The sequence below is a fragment of the Rana temporaria genome, chromosome 9 (genome assembly GCF_905171775.1).
Source record: "Rana temporaria chromosome 9, aRanTem1.1, whole genome shotgun sequence".
Taxonomy (NCBI): domain Eukaryota; kingdom Metazoa; phylum Chordata; class Amphibia; order Anura; family Ranidae; genus Rana; species Rana temporaria.
The window spans coordinates 83897248-83917866 of NC_053497.1; the positions used below are offsets into that span (position 1 = coordinate 83897248).

A 20619-nucleotide genomic window follows, 5' to 3' on the forward strand; every position below is an offset into this window, starting at 1 on the left:
ATGTCCTCAAACGCCAAGTCCGTATGTCGGGATACCTGCGAAAAGGCAGCATCTAGTTTGGGGGATTTGTTCCATACTGAAGCCTCCTCTTCAGAAAAAGGAAACCTCCTCTTCAAAGAGTTTGAGAAGAAAGGTTTCCTCTCTGGGTCCTGCCATTCTTTTTTGATGGCATTGACCAGTACTTCATGGACTGGGAAAACCCTTTTCTTTTGTTCTCCCAAACCACTGTACATCTGGTCATGGAGTGACAGTGTCTTTTTCTCCTCAACTATCCCTAAAGTAGCGTGGATAGTTTCCAATAACTCTTCCACCTCTTCAAGGGAAAGCTTGTAGCGAGAGACCTTTGAGGACCCTGCCTCTGTCTTCTCACTATCTGACTCCTCTTGGGAGCTAGAAGCGGCACTGTCTTGCTCCTCCTCAGCATCCTCTCTGATATCCGCAGGTTTCTCTCTACTCCCAGAGGGAAGAACCTCAGGATTCGGTGGAATTACCTGTTGCGCTACAGAAGGGCTGCTTTGGGGCAATTGAAAATTAGCAAAAATATCTTTAAACGATTGAAAGGTGCCAGAAAGCTCTTTCATAGAAGCTGCTAATTCAGATGCCTGCTCTGCCTCCCTTTCTTTAACCAGCCCCTCAATACATCTCCTGCAAAGTGCTTTGTTCCAACTCTCACTAAGTGAAGATCTGCAGGAAGGGCATTTCTTCCTGCTGTGGGCTGATTTTTCTGTGGATTTCTGAAAAACACAGAAGAAAGTGGAGGCTAGATTAAAAGAGAGACCAGCGCATAACACAGGTAACCACCAGGAGTGTTCTAGGACCAACCACCACCAGGGTTCCAGACACACTACACTAACAAACTCCCCGACCACCAGGAGAGAGAAAAACAAAAAAATCACCAGTGAAGCTGTACAAAATGATAAGGGAACACCACCCCAGGGTTCTCCTTACCTTAGAGTGGCTGGTGCTGTCGTCATCCGGAGGTGCACGGGAAGCCTCTGCTTCCGACATCTCGCTGAGGAATGTGGTCGCGACTGCCTGCCAAAACGCCGACCCTACGGCTGAGAAGAGAGAGGCCGCACCAGCCCAGCGTCAGGCCTTTTCACACTGCAGCGTCCGGGACCAGTGACGCGTATCCGGCGGAAGTGCCCGCCCCCCCCGGAACTGACGTCACTCGTCATCCGGTCCGGCCCAGCTCCTGGCCGACTGTGAAATCTCACAGGGAGCGTGCACCCCGCCTGCAGCGCCACCCCTGTGCGTTTAGTAAATAGGCCTCCGCGGTTGAATCCACCCCAGGAATGTCCGCGGGACGCTACACGGCGATGTCCTGGGTAAGTGACTTCCCCAGTCAACCAGGACGCCATGCATTAAAAAATAGCCCTGAGCCCAGGGAGAACAGGTCCCCCCTCTCAGGAAAACTGGCCTCAGCTTCCCCAGCTGTCTGGCCCTTGGCCCCCAGCGGTGTCTCCCCTCCGGAGGAAACACCATAAACTGAGGAGCTGAGGGAGGATGAGGCTTAAATTCTTAATTGGAAGGCGGTGTTTCCTGTGAGGGGAGGAGCCTGTGTCTCTCTACAGTACCTGTCCTGAAAGACGAACAGGGAAAAAGTTCATTTGCGCGTGCGCCTAAGACACATCAATGTCGCGTGCGCATGACGCTACGCGCTCATGCATGAGGATGGAACACCGCAGCTCCATGTGAGGACCAGGTAAGCCAAGTGAAGCCAAACATTTTGGACAACTTTTTCTGCTTTTAACCTGCACAGGAGGGGCTAGCTACCTGACTAGAGATACCCCTCCTCCCCACAACACACAGGACCATATAGGAGAAGCACAGACAGATAGCTTTAGGCAAACATAATGGCTCAAATAAAGGAAGTTTACTCCTAGGACCAAGTCCTGAAGCACCTTCACTTACCTGATCCAACGCTGCAGGACTCTGCATAAACAGACAGTCCAATCTTCACCCATCACGGAGAGCAGCGTCTATAGACCTTCAGGGACCGGGGTCCATGGACAGGAACACCACACCCCTGGACCCATATCGCACCCTGTCAGTAGACTTTTGGTATTAGGAAATTGACCAAAGTACTGAATAACCAGGATCCAGCTCTCAAAGAGAAGCATTACAGGCCAAACCCCGTTCTTCTTAACCGGGGCCCGGGTACCGTCCACTTTGGCTCAGAAGCACTTTGGACGGATCCGGATTTTATGGAGGCTTTTTACATCCAATATGGATCCCTCCAGTGGAGCTCCTTGGAGCACATGTTCACTCGTGACCAACACCTTAGACACTGGCAAAAAACTGAGGTACTCCCGGTATGGGAGGGGTTATATAGGGGAGGGAACTTCTTGCCTTAAGGGCTTGCCAGTGTCCACACATGAAGGTACTCTCTATAACCCACATAGTAATTACTATGCTTCTCTGTGTCCCGTGATGTACGATAAAGAAATGGCTCCAGCTCTGTCAGATGGGATGGAGAGCGTCTGAACAGAAATTTTCTAGTTTTACCACCGATTCTCAATTGGATTTAGGTCTGTACTTAGACTGGGCCATTCTAACACACGAATATGCTTTGATCTAAACCATTCCATTGTAGTTCTGGCTGTATGTTTAGCGTTGTTGTCCTGCTGGAAGGTGAACCTCTGCCCCAGTCTTAAGTCTTTTGCAGACTCTAACAGGTTTTCTTCTAAGATTGCCCTGTATTTGGCTCCATCCATCTTACCATCAACTCTGACCAGTTTTCCTGTCCCTGCTGAAGAAAAGTATCCCTACAAAATGATGCTGCCATTACCATGGTGTGTTCCGCGTTATGTGCAGTATCAGTTTTCTGCCATACCATGCGTTCTGCTTTTAGGCCATAAAGTTAAATTTTGGTCTCATATGACCGGAGCACCTTCTTCCACGTTTGCTGTGTCCCCCACATGGTTTCTTGCAAACTGCAAACAGGACTTCTTATGGCTTTCTTTTAACAATGGCTTTATCATCTCACTCTTCCATTAATGCAAGATCTGTACAGAGCAATTCCCATAACAGTAAAGCATGAATAAAGGACAGACTCCAGAGCACATATATAGAAGTTGGAATAAAGCTACATGTGACATGTTTCATTTGTCTGCTAAGGATGTAAAGACCTTTTTGGGCCTACTTCACAGCAGCTTCTATCTAGGTGATGAAGTCATCAGTTAGGGTAACCTCTAGAGATTTAAAGTAGAACTTAAGGCAAAACCTTTTTTCTACATTTTGGAAAGGGTAAAGGAGAGTTATAAACTCTGTAGGGTTTATTTTCACCATCTGTGTTCCATAGGGCAGATTTTCCTTCACTTCCTGTCCCAGAGCCAAAACAGGAAGTTGAAGAAAATCTCTCTAAAGTGAGGAAATCCCTGGTTGTCACTAGGGTCACCAGAAACATTGTCAGATATACTAATACTTTCTCACTCTACTAAAATTTGTTTTTGTTTGTCTCTTTGGATTTTTAAGCACTTCCTATACAAGTGAATGGAAATCTCAACAATAGGCAAACAAAAATACAAACCTAACAAGCTCTAATATTTCCTACTTTTAAACAAAGCAAATACTTTGGATAAACAAAGCAAAATGTTTGCCTATGAAGGTTCTACATTTTAAAATGAATAAAGTACTGCGACTCCCCAGTCTTGGCACATTAATCAGATCTAGGGCTGGAGATGTGGCAGCGGACTCTGACCCCATGCCACTTTTAGTAAGATAACCGGAGCATAGAAGTAGTCAATGGCCCCTCTATATGATTAAGTGTTTGAAAACCATTCTTCTTGATTCATATAATTTCACCAATTTTTGTATTCAAATGGGCAACTATGTTAAATTTATTTAGAAATAGAAGTTAAAGCCCTCTACAATTTTAGATATTACATAGAGTTTTAAGGATTTGGGAGGGGATTTAAGAAAGCTATAAAACTTTAGGAAAGCAAAATACTTTTATACATTTTTATACTTGGATTATTCCAGTGTGAGAATACCTCTTTATTTTGGCAGATACTTATTAGCCTCCCCTGTGTTATTGTTGGTTTGCGCATTAGTATCCTTACCTTTAAAAGTAAAACTACAGCATCAGTTAATAAGCAGACTAGTGTGCAAGCCAGATCTGCTTTGCCTCCCCCCCCCCCCCCGAGTTATTTTTTAATAACCCCCTCCCCCTCCCAAGACAGTATCAGCTTGGCACATCAGGCATAAAATTGGTATTCCCAAGAAGATGAAAACAATGTCAGCTCATATATATTTGACCAATGTTTTAAATTAAAGAGCCCCTCAAAAGCAAGCACCATTTTAATAATGGTGCTGAAGAGTATTGCACCCTCTAGTGCCCACACAATGAGATGCATGAAATTGAGGGGGTTTTCAAGCAGTTAGAGCCCACCCTTGCTCTCAATTCATAAAGGGTCTATTTGGACTGAACACCCCATACCAGAAATACTAAGGGAAGAAAAAATAAAAATGAACTAAAATACATTTTAAACATTTATAAAATATATATATATTTAAAACATAAAAAAAAAAAAAAAACACACAAAAAAAGGCCTTCACAGTATGAAGAACTTAATTCTTAGGAATTAAACAATACAACTGTTTAACAGATGACAGATACATTTTATTCGTTTGTTTCCACAGTGGCATTGAGCCTTTTCTTTTTCTAAAAGTTATCAATTTTATTCACAGTATGAGTCAAGCTAACGCTGCAATTGTTTATAAAGACCAAACTATACCAGGTGGCAGGAAATAGCACAGGACCGTAATTTGGATTATTGCTTGCCTCCAGACACTTAAAAGTTATCAGAAGTAGTTTTCAAGCAGGCTTAGAAATTGACTAGCACAAGGCGCCATCTAAGCCCATCAAAACTACAACAGGTGAACAGAGGGTAACAGGAACAGTAAAGGAAGCCACATTTTTCCCTTTTATTAACAAATGTCTTTAATGAGTTTTAGTTTTAATTGTAGACATTTTCCCAATATACAAAAAGATACCATCATATTAAAGCCGTATTAAACACAAAACCAAAAAGTATTATATTGCAGCTTACCAATCATAAGATATGTTAACTGCATAATTTTACTTTTCTTTGGCATTTTCCACTCTCCTTTCAACTGGTGATCTGGTCAGTAGCACACCTTCTGTATTAATGAGACAAAACTCTGGAGGACCGAGTACAGGGGGCACAGCAGACAGCACCATCGTCAGTCTGGTCGGGAGTGGGTGCTGAATGTATTGAGAGATTTAGAACCACTAACAAGTTGAAGCCAAACTCCAGCTCACACTTTATATTTAGTCTGCATTCACACCTGAGCAGAGCGACTTTCAGGTGTCTTTATTTCAGAGTTTTTGAGTGTTTTTAGATGGACCCCCCGGTCGCCGGCTCGAGAGGCCCCCTGCACTTACCCTGTGCAGGTCACGGCTCAGCAAACACACACAGGGAAGGTGTGAGGAGAGGAGCATAGACAAAGGAGCAGAGCAAGCTCTTCGCTGCACATTGTGCATCCGAGGTGCACAGTGTACAGTGAGGAGCTCACTCTGCTCCTTTGTATATGGATGGGATTTCAGGAGTTGACCTTCCTGGTTTCTATATAAAAGATGTGCATTTGTTGCTTCACAACATTAGGAGAATTGTATGAATGATCTTAAAACCATTGGAAAATTTGGCGGACTACAAGAAGTCTCAATATCTAGAATTCTCATATGTTGTCAGCCTTGGAACTTTAAAGGATTACAATAATTACTTTGATGACAACTGTCTAAGGGAAGATTTACCTCACTTTGGAGAGATTTGCTCCTACTTCCTGTGTAAATGAGTGAGGGTAAATCTTTTGAATGGGATACAGATACCAAAAAACTGACAGAAGTTTTATTCATTCCCAACTCTATTTAAAAATGGAAAAAAGTTTGACTTCACGTACACTTTAAGTATTGCAGATTTAAGTAGTTGTTTTGTAGTGCCCCTGGTGACTGAAATATGTTGTATAGAGTGACGCATAAATAAAAGTTAAATCAAATTTAAAAACTAAAAGGTCAAAGCAAACTTGAAAATGGAATATCTAAACATGAAACAACTGCTTCACATTGTCATTTCACAAGAATGGCACCTGGTAAGAGCTACAAAATAGTTTGTTATAGACCAGAAATGATATACAAAATGTTAAACAGATACAATAAGTTATGATAAATTAGGAATCCTTTTAGGAGAAAGGAAGAGAATGGATGTATATTTTGGAAGGCACAATTTAACGGTACTTGGACCATCACTGTTCAGTGCACAACTGGCACATTTTTTACAGAAATGATGGATAACTCACCTTAAAAGCCATAAATTTGTGGTATGGCTTTGGCGCCCATGCATATACTTCTACAGAGTTCTTCAGAGCAATAACAAGGAATTTTATTCTTTCATATTTCACTACGATGAAACAAAAAATAGTGTTGTTAACAGTACATAAAAAATATGCACCAAGATGCATAGCATAGAATCACTTTATCTCTGCCAGTAAGGTTAAACAGACAATAAAGAAAACGTATCAATTAAATTTACTTATCATCAGTCAATGATTTAGGACATAAACTTCAGTATGCATGAGAAAATTGCAAGATGTTTAATACCCTTGCCCCTGCTTACAATGAGGCCTCAAAAGCTATGTCGCTAGTTATAGATCATATAGACCTGCAAGCTGGGGGGGGGCTATCGGGGCTTGGGGTGGGATATTCTGTACGATATTCGTTTTCAGAAGCTCTGGAGACATGTCCCTGAATACATCATAGTATTATTAGAGGTCTATGCATATGAAAAATGTACAAACACTCCTCGTGGGGCAATTCTCTAGTCTCATGCTAAACTCAGTATGGAAGTGGTACCAGGATCCACTGGAGTGAAAGTGCACACCCGTTAATACATTATCTTTATGCATGAACTTACATGATTATAATTTTAACCTATGCATAAACCATATTTTCTATTCAATACAACAGTGTAGCTCAGCCGATTGACTTAAAGACATATAGTACCTTACCCTGCACTTTCACTGAGAAAATCGTTCTATTCTGGCTGATTAGTTGCTATGTAGGAAACTTGTTGGCCATTCAATTGGTGGCTGTAATGTCGTCACCTCCAGCTACCCCATTGAAGACAGGCTGCAAGGAGATTTTGCCAAATCCCTAAAATGCTTATTTGGGAAGTGCTCTGGCAATCTGGAGAGCCAACTATATAAGCAGCTTACAAGCAGAAAATTAAGGTGGTAATGAAAACTGCTGCCATGCTTGCTTGGGGCACGTACTGGACCGATTTGGGAAGGAACCCTTAGATAATAAATAAAAATCTTGAATAAGTCAAACTAAATCTTCTTTTTACCATACTACCTATATACCACATACAGTACATTGACAGAATAATCAGTCTTAAATATGGCAAAAAACTGGCGACAGTGGCCATTTTAAAGGGCGTGTACCACCTTTGCAAAAAAACTTATCCTGTGTAGTGGAACTGCAGTCATGTTTAATAAAACATTATAGTACAACAACATTGAATAAGGGGATACAATAATTTGTTAAATGTGGTTGCTGACCATCTTGAATGTTAAAGATTAAAAAATGGGCGAGCAATTAATTTGCCTCGCACACCAATGGGAGCACGACAGTTATAAAAAAAATAGTTTAAGCCCATAGCAACAGGCAGTCTTAAAATGTTTTAATGTAATTAATTCAGGAGGCCACATTTAAAAAACCTGCGCAACAGTTTTCAGTCAGAGCTCAGAAGTAGAAAAAGCAGCTTCCCACCCTCCCTCCCTTGTTGTGGTCCTTGTTGTGTGGCTTCCGTCCCTTTCTACGAAATTAAAAGGGACAGTTTTTTGGTTTAAATACCAATAGTTATAACTCGAGCTGTAATGACTGAGTTATCAGATATGGATTTAAGATGTGTGTAAATTATATAATAATATTTTTTGGTTTGGTGTGATAAAAATTTGGTGATAAGACAAGAATGTTATGTGTGTTATGAAATTGGATTAAAAGATCAAATAATTTATTGCCAACAAAAAAGGGCCGCGGCCAATTTCAATCCATTAAAAGTATGTCTTATTTTTTTTATTTGTAAATAAGTAGAGGAGCCGGTCCGAGCCGGACCACAAAATATGCATACATTCCATCAGGATCGTCAATATCATACATGAACATAAACATAGGGAGACAGCAAGAAAACATAACGGTGATGCGTCTCACTTGGCTCTTATCACTAATTGGTCTCTGTAGGGTCCCTGCCTTCCAAGGATGGCAACAGGAGCCTGAAACCTGAGAGCCACAACCATTCCCCTTATCCGACTCGGGGCAGTCCCGACAGGTCATCGCTGTCTTTTACCTTTTAGTGGGTGTAGCCATCCATATGTGGATGTGGAGCAAGACTAAGGGCCCGGGAGGACCAGCTCCTTCCTCCATTTTCCGTGTTTTCTTCGAGGGAATGGGATAGAGGCTTAGTAGGGGTGAAGGGGGAGAGCAAGAGATAAGTAGAGGGATGGGAAGGGAGGGGAGAGGGGGGGGTGCTGCACAGGCAGGGGTGTCCCAAAGCGCCCTTCACGGGCGTTAGTTACATAGTGGGTTTCTGAGGGTCGATAGATTATTAATGTTTCTCATGTCGTAAGGTAGAGGTCAGTCCTGCTCTCTAAGGGACTGTCCCTCTTCCGAATATTTAAACATATTCCAGATCTGCCAGGTTTTGGTATATGCTTCTTGCCTTTGTTGGCCAGAAAGAACCAGGTCCTCCATGTAGCTGATCTCGTCCACCTTCCTAAGCCAAAGTGCTGTCGTTGGCGGGTGGGGGGATTTCCAGTGAAGGGGTATGCACGCCCTTGCCGCGTCCAAGAGATGGCGGATAATCGATTTTTTATAGGCACCGGCCGGCACCTCTGTCGCATGGAGCAAGAAGTACGCCGGGGTCATCCGGTACCGTACTCTCTGTAAATTTCTGGACAATGCGGCGCACCCCTTCCCAAAATCCCCTGATCCGGGGACAGGACCAGAAAATATGGAGGATTGTACCTCTGTCTTGTTTGCATCTCCAACAAGTGGGGTCGGAGGTAGGGAAGATTTTGTTCAGGAGATCCGGGGTCTTATACCACCGCATGAGGATCTTATAATTCGTCTCCTGCGTTCTGGAGCAAATGGAGGATTTGTGGGTAAATCTAAGTATGTTTTGTTTTTTGGAGGGAGAGAATTGAACGTTTAGGTCCTTTTCCCACTTAGCGAGGGCTGGGATCTGGTGTCCGTTAGGGGGGGTATTTAGCAAGGAATACAGCAAGGATAGTGCATGTGGAAGCAGTCCAGTTTCAGTGCAAAGGTCCTCTAAGGTCGTTTGGGTGGCCTGTGTTTCCCAGGGGTCAAGTCCTGGGGGAAAAAGTGTGGGAACTCCCACCCAAGATCCACTCCCCCACCAAAAAAAAAAAAAAATTATACGCTCATATGCATAATTACTAAACCACATGGTTTTTTTTTTTCGATCTTAAGTTCTTTATAAATCCTGTGATAACTCGCGGCAGACCTCCGCAATGTCTCCTGGGAACAAAGACAAAAGCTCCCAGGAGACATTGCGGCATCGAGGAAGTGACGGAATACCTGCACACTACCCGATGAATCCAGATACAGGAAGCGGCCAGTAACATAAAGGATTACTAAGGTTCGCCTGCCCCTGACAGTGACTCGAGCTGGGCATCGCCGCTTAGTGATGGATTGGCTCGGGCAGCTCGGCTGCTCTCGGCTGCTCTAGTCCTGCAAAGGGAACTGAGTTCCTGCTGTGAAAAAAGTGCAGGAACTCCGTTCCCACGCGTTCCCGCAGGACTTGAGCCCTGGTGTTTCTGCACCGGGGGGGGGGGGAGACTACTCAGGAAGTGGCTCAGTTGGTTCGCTCTTATTAAAAGTATGTCTAGTGTTTTTTATTGGCATTAATTATATGATTAATTATATTATTGAATGGTATTATATGGATTAATTAAGTACTGTCTACGATCCCATAACAACAAATGTAATTATATTATTTTGTCTGGTATAGTAGTGGTATGGCAGAAAGTTGACCCAACAAGTTAGGCTCAATGGATAAGTATACTACAGACAAGAAGCATATTATGCACTTCATTAGAGAGGTGTATGCAAGATTAAAGAGAGGTTAAAGTTAAAATGCATAAGTAATAGGTCTGAATTATGACTGAAGATCTTCAAAGAATTGTTTTTTTCTCATTGCTATTTACTATTATTTGTCCAGTGGGAAGACTTTTGTCAACAAAGAAATAATGCAACCAAGAAATCAGTTAAAGATGACTGATCAATTCTATAGTTTTTGCCAAAGTGGAAGTCTTTGCACACTGATAAGGACTAGTATTCCAGCATTTCTCTTCTTCCTCAGTTTTCCTCCCTTCACTGAGCTAATGTGACTCCAGTGCTGATGGAGTAGATCGGGGGAGGGGCAAACAAGGATGCTCTGCAGGCACCTGACATCCTCCTTATCAACTAATGACATCATTGGATGTTAGGACATTGGCAGCTGCAAGGTTGTAATCGTGTTCAATGAAAACCTGTGTAACTAAGAGGCAAGCTTGATCCACCTGCTAGCATGTATACACTTGCTGGGCAATTTTTAGGCATTTTGCTAAGGCACCCCTGTAGAAACCTAAAGGCACACTGGTTGAAAAAGGCTAAGTTAGAGCAATATAATTCCAATGGCCTGTAACAAATCACTATTAATGCCATGGATCTGTTGGTTGTTATAGGCAGCTACATTGCTCAATAGGCGGTAAATTTCCTATCTTGTATCACCTAAAATAAACTGAAAATCATTCTATCAACTCATTTTATAATATAAGAAAATAACCTACTGTATAATTTCCTTTTATTCACCCAAAGTAAAAGTTTCTTTCGGCTTATTAAGTGACATGCAGGATCATTGTCAGTGCTTTATCACACTAATTGAGCACAGCCAATTGCAATTGGGCTTCAGCCCACATAGTATTTATATTATAATTAGGCATTTCTTAGAATTAGCTGGATTAAAATTTTGGGAACACCTACACGTTGAATGAGTTCTATAGACCAAATGCAAATGACCAATTTTTTATTTTTTTTATTTTATTGTGTTACGAGGTGAACATCTGCTTTGGAACTATAGCAAAATGCTATTATGTGGTTTATTTTTCGGTTCCATCTCCTTTTAGATTCAATTCAGGTTTCTGAACAGAAAGCCACGTTCCTATTAGAATTCAGCTGGAAGTTTCTAAAAGAAATTAAAGTGGTTCAGGTAGGGCCATTGTTTGTATACAATGACCAATTATGGAAAAGTGGACTATAGAAACTTTAAAATGCAGAGGATCATCACAGAAAACCATAAAACTGTAGGTCTCAGTACTACCAATCCCTGTGTTTCCGTTTCCAGACTTATTACCCAAGTACATTTTTTTGTTTAGGTAACATAAAAAGTTTTTCACAAACTTAATATAAAGCTCCTACGTGGGATTTACGCAGCGCTGAGTGTCAATCCACCATGATCCACACTGTGAACTGGAAGCATATACTGTAGAAACCTTGACAACATTTTTAGCTGTTTTTTCCTAAGAGCCGGCTCACACAGGGGCAACACGACTTCCGGCACGACTTTGGGAGGCAACTTGGACACGACTTGAGTATGAATCATCAGGCAACTTACAAGGCAACTTCAAGTTGCCTCCAGGACAGTACAAGGCAACTTCAAGTCGCCTCCAGGACAGGAGGCTTTCCAGTGGCCAATCAAACAACAATCAGCTCTGTGGGAGGGAGGGGTTTGCCTGAGAAATGTATGTTATCTTCCTGTATTGTTGCTTCAGTTAAGACAGTGATCAGACTTCTGAGGCAAATTCCATTGAAATCAATGGGTACAAGTTGCCTAGAAGTCGGATTTAAGTAGTACAGGAACCTTTTCTGAAGTCGGAGCGACTTCAGTAGTGTGTATTGAGACGGCTCCATTCACTTCCATTGATTTTCTCAACCACACGACTTGGGGCAACTTCAAGTCGGATCCCAGGTCGCCCCTGTGTGAACCGGCTCTTACTGCATATACCGCATTTTTCTTAGCTGAAAATAACAAACATTTTACTTACCAACTTTGTAGTGTACACAGCTTTCCAAATCTCCTACAGAGACCCATCCTTGCTTCTTCTCTACATCTGGATCATTGTGCAGAATTTTATTTCTCAGCCAGGATAAGTAATAAACTCTGAGCTTGTTTTTTTTGCCTTCAGTGGAAAAAAATACAGAAATAACTAAATAAGTTTAAGATGACACCTACTGTAAAAGAATATGCCTGACCCAATTGGAAAAGGACATTACAGGGCCAACGCACAAAGATACTAAAGAAGCTAACTGTTGTGGGTAGCAGGTCTTGTTCATTAAAGATCATATGCACAGTACAAGGGGGCTTGTGTTTTAAATCCCCATTGTCAGCTACTTGGCTGAGCTATTAACTGAAACAGATGCCATAGCATTAAAAGCACAAGAACAAGGAGAAAGTGCACCAGTATTGCACAATAAAAAGATCTTCATGAACACTGAAGCCGCGTACACACGACCGTTTTTCGGGTCGTAAAAAATTACGTTTTTTTAATGTCATTAAAAACGATCATGTGTGGGCTCCAGAGCATTTTTCACGATGTAAAAAATGGGCATTAAAAATTTAGAACATGCTCGAATTTTTCACAACGTTTTTAACATTGTCGTTTTTAATGTCGTAAAAAATGGTCGTGTGTGGGCTTTAACGACGTGAAAAAAACGCACATGCTTAGAAGCAAGTTATGAGACGGGAGCGCTCGTTCTGGTAAAACTAGCGTTCGTAATGGAGTAAGCACATTCATCACGCTGTAACAGACTGAAAAGCGCGAATCGTCTTTTACTAACACGAAATCAGCAAAAGCAGCCCCAAGGGTGGCGCCATCCGAATTGAACTTTCCCTTTGTAATGCCGTCGTACGTGTTGTACGTCACCGCGCTTTGCTAGAGCATTTTTTTTCACGATCGTGTGTAGGCAAGGCCATTTTAACTATGGGGTTGAAAAAAACTTTTGGGTAGATTCAGGTACAATGACCTAACTTTGTGGCGGCGTAGCTTAAGGAATTTAAGCTACGCCGCCGTAAGTTAGCGAGGCAAGTACATGATTCTCAATGTACTTGCCTGCTAATATACGGCGGCGTAGCTTAAATCGGGCGGGCGTAAGGGCGGCGGATTAAAATTTCTTGGAGGGGGGCGTGTTGTATGGTAATGAGGCTTGACCCCAAGTTTTTGACGTTTTTTAAACACTGCGCATGCGCCGGGCGACTACATTTCCCAGTGTGCATTGCGGTTACGTACGCCGCACGGGCCTATTGATTTAGACGTGGACGTAAACGACGTAAATCCCGATTCGCGGACAACTTACGCAAACAACGTTAAAAATTCGAACCTCGCGGCGGGAACGGCGGCCATACTTTAACATTGTTATTCCACCTAATAGGTGGAATAACTTTAGGCCTCCCAAGGCCTTACGGAAACGGCATAAATCGACTGCGGCGGCCTGGCGTACGTTCGGGAATCGGCGTAACAACTCATTTACATAATCTACGCCGACCGCAATGGAAGCGCCACCTAGCGGCCATCCGAAAAATTGCAATCTAAGATAGGACGGCGCAAGCCGTCCTATCTTAGATATGTTTAAGCGTATCTCTGTTTGAGCATACGCTTAAACATACGTCGGCGTAGATTCTGAGTTAGGCCGGCTTATCTACTGATAAGTTGGCCTAACTCTTACTGAATCTACCTATTTGTTTTTTCTAGACCATTAAAAACGTCCTTTTTTACAACCCGAAAAACGGACGTGTGTACGCGGCATGAGAGTGTGTGTCATTAAAATAATAAATAGCAAATATACAATAGGACTATTGGTGTTTCTTAAATACAAATCACAGTGAAAATACTGTATATCTATAAATAAGAGATGAGGTCACGTACACTGGCTTTGTCAGGGCATTAGTGCCATTATTAGTGTATTTATTAAAAAATGTAACAGCCTAAACACGAGCTTACAAAATTAAGCTCAGGTGCATCCTGTTTACACTGATCCTCCTTTAGATGTTTCTACATCTTGATTGGAGTCCACCTGTAGTAAATTCGGTTGATCGGACATGATTTGGAAAGGCACACACCTGTCTATATAAGGTCCCATAGTTTACAATGCATGTCAGAGCACAAACCAAGCCATGGAGCCCAAGGATTTGTCTGTAGACCTCTGAGATAAGATTGTATAGAGGCACAGGTCTGGGGAAGGGTACAGAAAAATTTCTGCAGCATTGAAGGTCCCAATGAGCACAGTAGCCTCCATCATCCATACATGGAAGTAGTTTGGAACCACAAGAACTCTACCTAGAGCAGGCCACCCAGCCAAACTTAACGATCAGGGGAGAAGGGCCTTAGTCAGGGAGGTATCCAAGAACACACTCCAGCATTTCTCTGTGGAGAGAGGAGAACATTCCAGAAGAACAACCATCTCTGCAGCACTTCACCAAGCATGCCTGTATGGTAGAGTGGCCAGACAGAAGCCACTCTTTATTAAAAGGCACATGACAGCCCACCTGGAGTTTGCCAAAAGGCAACTGAAGAACTCTCAGACCATGAAAAACAAAATTCTCTGTTCTGATAAAATAAATATTTTACTCTTTGGCCTGAATGGCAAGCATCATGTCTCGAGGAAACCAAGAACCTGTCAGGGTCAGCAGCTAAGACCACCAGACACGTAGCTACACAGAGAAACTGAGACCAATCAAAGTATTTATCATTAAAGTGATATTTATTTACAGTGAACACATACCAATAAGCATACACAGAAATCGGTGAGAACATAAACCACTCCAGCAAACAAGAATAAGAATAACTAATGAACCTAACTGCTATCTATATACAATATCTACAACATAAGAGACAAGGCAACAGGGATGCAAGGAGGGCAAACACGACTGGGAACAAGAGCATAGAACAAGGCAAATAGGCACAGGATGAATCAGGACACTGGAAGGTTCTCAGGCACAATCTGGCAGCAAGGAGGCAATCAGTTGCATAGTGATGCCATGGGGGAAGGGAGGAGCAGCCTTAAATATTCACCTGGCAGCTGGAGCCAGGGGTGGCTGATCAGAACCTGCTGGCTTCTTGGAGACACCTGCTGGTGGATACTGGAACTGCAGCCATCTGCAAAGTGAACCCCAGTGCCACCAGCAGGTGAACTCAACCCTGACAGAACCACTCAAGACCTGGCCAATACCATCCCTACAGTGAAGCAATATGGTGACAACATCATGCTGTGGGAATATTTTTCTGTGGCAAGAACTGGGGGACTAATCAGGATCAAGGGAAAGATGAATGCAGCAATTTACAGAGACATCCTTGATAAAAAACCTGTTCCAGAGCGCTCTGAACCTCAGACCGGGGCAAAGGTTCATCTTTCAACAGGACAATGACCCTAAGCACACAACCAAGATAACAAATGAGTGGCTATGGGACAACTCTGTGAATATACTTGAGTGGCCCAACCAGAGCTCAGACTTGAACCCGACTGAACATCTCTGGAGAAATCTACAAATGGCTGTGCACTGTTGTTCCCCATCCAAGCTGTTGGAGCTTGCAAGGTCCTGCAAAAAAGAATGAGAGAAACTGCCCAAAAACAGGCGTGCCAAGCTTGTAGCATTCTATTCAAAAAGGCTCAAGGCTGTAATTGCTGCCAAAGGTGCTTCAATAAAGTAATGAGCAGAGGCTGTGAATACTTCTGTACATGTGATTTATTTTTTTTCGTTTTTTTTATTTTAACTAAACTTGCAAAGATTTAAAAAAAAACGTTTTCACATTGTATTTTTGTTCATTGTGGTAAAAAGAGATATTTTTGGACTTCAATTTTCCAATACTGCATTGCTATCCCAGTCCCCATTTTGATTTCAATAGATAAATATTTATAAGTATCTGAAAACACAAATATTTCACAGCTCCGTGTGTCAATTAGATTTGCCTTATATGGCTATATCACACAATTTCTACATCCAAAAATGAATCAGACCTGAAATAGTAATGAGGATATTTAGTCCTTCCAGTACATCCATTTGGTAAAATCGTCTTCTGCTAATAAGGGAATAAACTCGTCCTTGTCCACTTCTATCCAGCAGCCATAGACCATGTTCAGTTCCCACCAACAGGTTAACACCTGGCACATTAAAACATAGGAAAAGTGTTACATTCAGCAATGTAGGATTTTCACATAGAAACATGGAAAAGGTAGCCTTATCTATTAGAATTTTCTGAGGGCAATTACATGTTGACATATATAAAGCCACATTCCTTTCTGATCCCTGAATTTGGGATTAGGTCAAACCCTGAGCTTTGGCTGAAGGTTTGTAGCTAAGAAAAGGTACATTTTCCCTACAGGATAAGGGAGGTCTGAATTAAGACTTATGTAGAACAGAACAATGTTAAAAATAGGTCATAAAATATTGTAGATACTGTAACACAGACTTACAATTGAGGGCAAAGCCACCTGTATAGAAAACATCCCTTAATAAATATTGCATGATGAATATTGGTTTTTAGCAGTAGCTCTAGGACCCCTTTCACACTGGGTCGCTTTGCAGGCGCTATAACGCTAAAAATAGTGCCTGCAAAGCGATCTGAAACAGCCACTGCTGTCTCTTCAGTGTGTAAGCCCCGAGGGCTTTCACACTGGAGCGATGCGCTAGCATGGCGGTAAGGCTCCTTTCACAATGAGCAGCATCTTTGGAGCTGTGAAGGAACGGTGTGTATAACGCTCCTCCACTGCTCCTGCCCATTGAAATCAATGGTAACCGCGGTTATACCGCCGGCAAAGCGCCTCTGCAGAGAAGCTTTGCAGTGGTTTTAACCCTTTCTTGGCCGCTAGCGGGAGTAAAAGTGCCCCGCTAGCAGCCGAATAGCACTGCGAAATTGACGGTAAAGCGCCGCTAAAAATAGCGGCGCTTTACCACTGCCGCCGCCCTCATCCCAGTGTGAAAGGGGCCTATTGGAAATGGCTGAAGAAAAGAAAAGCGTAGGTAGGACTGCATGTAACCTAGTAAAACTCACCCCAGAGAGCAGCAGAAAGGATCTCAGAATTAAATTTCTTCTTATACTTTCGAATCTCGGGACTGTCACTCTGAGGACGAATATTTGTTGGATTAACATTGACAACTGATCCTTTCCTTGCATTTTCTCTGCGGAAAGGCTCCACTTTTATACTGCTAGCTAAATAAAAAAATAAAAAAAAAAGACAAGGGCATATTTACTGCTCATAAAAGAATAGTGTGTAATACTACTTTTAATTTGAAGGTTAGTAATCTGCATGATGGAAGACACAGAAATGTTTAAAACTGTTTGCATTTAAAATACAATTCAAATAAAAAAAAAATATGTCTGCAAGATAAGACTACTCCTTTTATATATTTTTCTTTCACTTTTAATGTGACCTATTTGCATAACCATTTTGCAAGGTAATTAGTGATGCAGCATAGTCTTTTGCTTGTATGCTAAATTATCACTAAGCTATTTTGTAAAGCAGGGGTAGGCAACCTTTGAGAGGTGGAGATCTACCTGAACAACATGAAACAGATCAAAGATTGCCAGGGTTTGGTGCCCTTAAAAAAAAAAAAAAGGAATTTAACTAGCACAGCCTAACTAAATAGTAAGGAAAACATAGAAAAAAATAATAAAATAAATGGCACTGTAAATCTTATTAGTTAGCCTACATTAAAAGTGGACTGTATCAGTCAGTAGGGCAGTGGACAGTGTGTGGACGGTGTCAGTAGAGCAGTGGATGGTGTCAGTAGGGCAGTGTGTGGCTGGTGTCAGGGCAGTGGACAGTGTCTGGATGGTGTCAGTAGGGCAGTCGACGGACGGTGTCAGTAGCGCAGAGGATGGTGTTAGCCTAACAGTGGACGGTGTCAGTAGCACAGAGGATGGTGTCAGTAGGGCAGTGTCAGTAGTTTTTATTTATTTATTAATATTTATTTTTTACAATATTATTCCCCCCAATATCAATGTCCTCTACCCCTTTTTGGTGCCGACAGCCTGCCAGCAATTAGTGGGCAGGCAGTAGCCCAGGGCACCTGCAGAGAGGCAGGTATAAGGGGAAGAGCCGCCCTATTGGCTCTGTGTTGAGGAATGTGCACGCCCCCTCCCCCTCTGCTTGCTGGGAGATATTGCTAGAGGAGCATCCTGAGGCACCCGGAGAGTCAGAGGGGGTTGCAAAAGTCTGTGGAAGGGTAACCAGAGGGCAGAATGTGCAGAGAAGATGCTGAAGCGGAGCTCTGCAATTACAGGACCGTCTCTGGCTCTAACTAGGGCACATCCCCCTTACAGGGCCATCTTTTCCATTGGGCACCCCGGGCAGTTGCCCGGGGGCCCCGCTTGCCTGGGGGGCCCCACCGGCTGCCCAGCAACCCCAGTAAAAGATTATGGAGAGTGACGGGTTAGAACGGCCCATTGCCAGTTCGCGGAAATCACAGAGAAGATCCGGTCCTCCACGAGTGCGGGGGGTTGCTGATGTAAGGGGGGAGTGAATGCAAAAATGTAAGGGGGCACTGATATAAAGGTTCCCCCTCCTATATTAGTGACCCCCCTTACCTTAGTGTATTTAATCTAAGGAAGGTGGTCTCTGGTCACCAGAGTACCCCCCACATCAGAGTCTGCAGGATTCCCCCTTACAATGCAAGGGGGAACTCAGTCTGCGGACCCTGATGTAAGTGGCAAAGAGAAGGCAGTGGACTCTGATATAAGGTTGTCTCTGGTCACCATAGCCCCCCTCCACATCGGAGTTCCCCCCTTAGATCATGATCTGCAGCGTTCCCCTTTACATAAGAGTTCCCTTTCACTGTAAGGGGGAATCCTGCAGACTCTGATGTAAGAGGAAACTTTGTGCTGGCTGGGTTATAGTAACCTGACCTTCATGTCAATGAAGACTTTTTTTTTTTTACTTTTGTTTAACTTAAACACATTTCTAATAGCACTAGCTATATGTTTATAGTTTAAATACTGACATTTGCATTGTTCGGCACTGAAAACTGTAATTTTAGGTACTTTTTTTGCAGTGGCAGTAAAAAATGTGGTTCTGCCAGTAAATGTTATGATTTTTGTCAGTAATTCTCGTGCGTAATTGTGTAGACAGGGCCCCAGTGCACTGTATTGCCCGGGGGCCTATAATGCTCTTAAGATGACACTGCCCCCTTATTAACAAAAAGTTAACTTGGCCAGGCCCCTCCTCCATCCAGAGCTGTGCTGCCTTGCCATGAGGATGAGAGTGACAGGGGGAAGGAGCGGCATGCAAGCGTGGATGGCAATGTAGGAACAGTTCCACGATCTACCCGTCACCTGCTGGCTGTCGACAGGTAGATCACGAACGACGGGTTGCCGACCCAGTAAAGTCTTACAGTTATAAATAAGAAGAAAAACAGAAACTGAAACTTGATGTTTAAGGTACAGTGTCTTGTAACTGCTGCCGCTCTTTCCTTAAAGCACTTAAGTGGTACTGAAAAATATTTAAACCGTACAAAAGGATAATGTATAGGCACTCTTGGTACCAGCAAGAATCTGTAGTATTCTTCAAATCAATCTCTACGGCCCTGTACAGTGCTTTGGATTCTAGGCCTAAGCTCTACTCAGAGCCTCTACTTCTGGGATTAAGCTCAAGCCTTTCTGGTGCCGAGATTTATTCTCAGGCATAAGAGTCTTTAAAGCTGAACTTGTGTTAACTAAAATTAGCCTCCTACTTTCCTCTCCACTCTAAAGCATTCCCCTGTTTTTTTTTTTTTGGTACTTAGCTTGTCCCTGTTCTAAATAATTCATCCACTTGGCCCCTGAGACATCATCATAGGGACTAGGGGGCTGAAAAATCCTTTACCCATGACAGCCAGAAGGTGGGATCAATAGGGCTTCTTACATCATTTCCAGTTCACTATGGCTCCTACCATAAAAAATCCCCATAATCCTTTTTATGTGCAGACTACACAGACTCATGAACATGAGTGGGTGTGTACACAGTGATGGGAGCAAACAGCTCCCCAATCTTCACTAGTACACATTTGCTGACAGCATGCCTGTATGCTTCACTGACACACTGGTGGGGGAGACATAGCATAACATAGTATAGCTGGTTCTGGGTAAAGGTGAGGGGTGCTTGGCTTTTATAAGAAGGGGGCAGAGGTTTCATAAGAAAATGTGTAGGATTTCATCAAGACTAGGTGAGGGCTACATTTTGGAATATATTTGTCCATGTCTAGAGATCAACTTTCAAGCTGAACTCCAAGAAGTCCAATAAGGTGCATTGAACCTCACAGACTTATCTCACAGTTTTATGGACTTATCTGACAGTTCTGAGAGTACAGCCATCACTACACTCACGAAGCTCTGAAAGGAGAGGCATTGTCTTCTCACACACAGCATCTCTGCCTGCCCCTCCCCTCTGCTGCCCATTCACAAAAGCCCTTGTATTTTGTGATTGAGTTTACATAACACAAAGTGCTCTGTGATTGGACAGTTGGAAAGAAGGAGTTGGTAGAGCAGCTGCATGCAGTTCTGCAGCTG

At 42.9% G+C, this 20619-nt stretch overlaps 1 protein-coding gene across 1 annotated transcript in view; it reads right to left on the reverse strand.

Moving 5' to 3' along the window:
* Positions 1-20619, reverse strand: part of NRK (Nik related kinase) — a 297759-nt gene that overhangs the window by 38591 nt on the left and 238549 nt on the right. The window contains exons 25-28 of the mRNA XM_040323823.1: positions 17128-17286; positions 16094-16237; positions 12127-12261; positions 6322-6422 (exon numbers count right to left, since the gene is read on the reverse strand). Of these exons, the coding sequence (XP_040179757.1) occupies positions 6322-6422; positions 12127-12261; positions 16094-16237; positions 17128-17286 (539 nt within the window). The remainder of the gene's footprint in view (positions 1-6321; positions 6423-12126; positions 12262-16093; positions 16238-17127; positions 17287-20619) is intronic.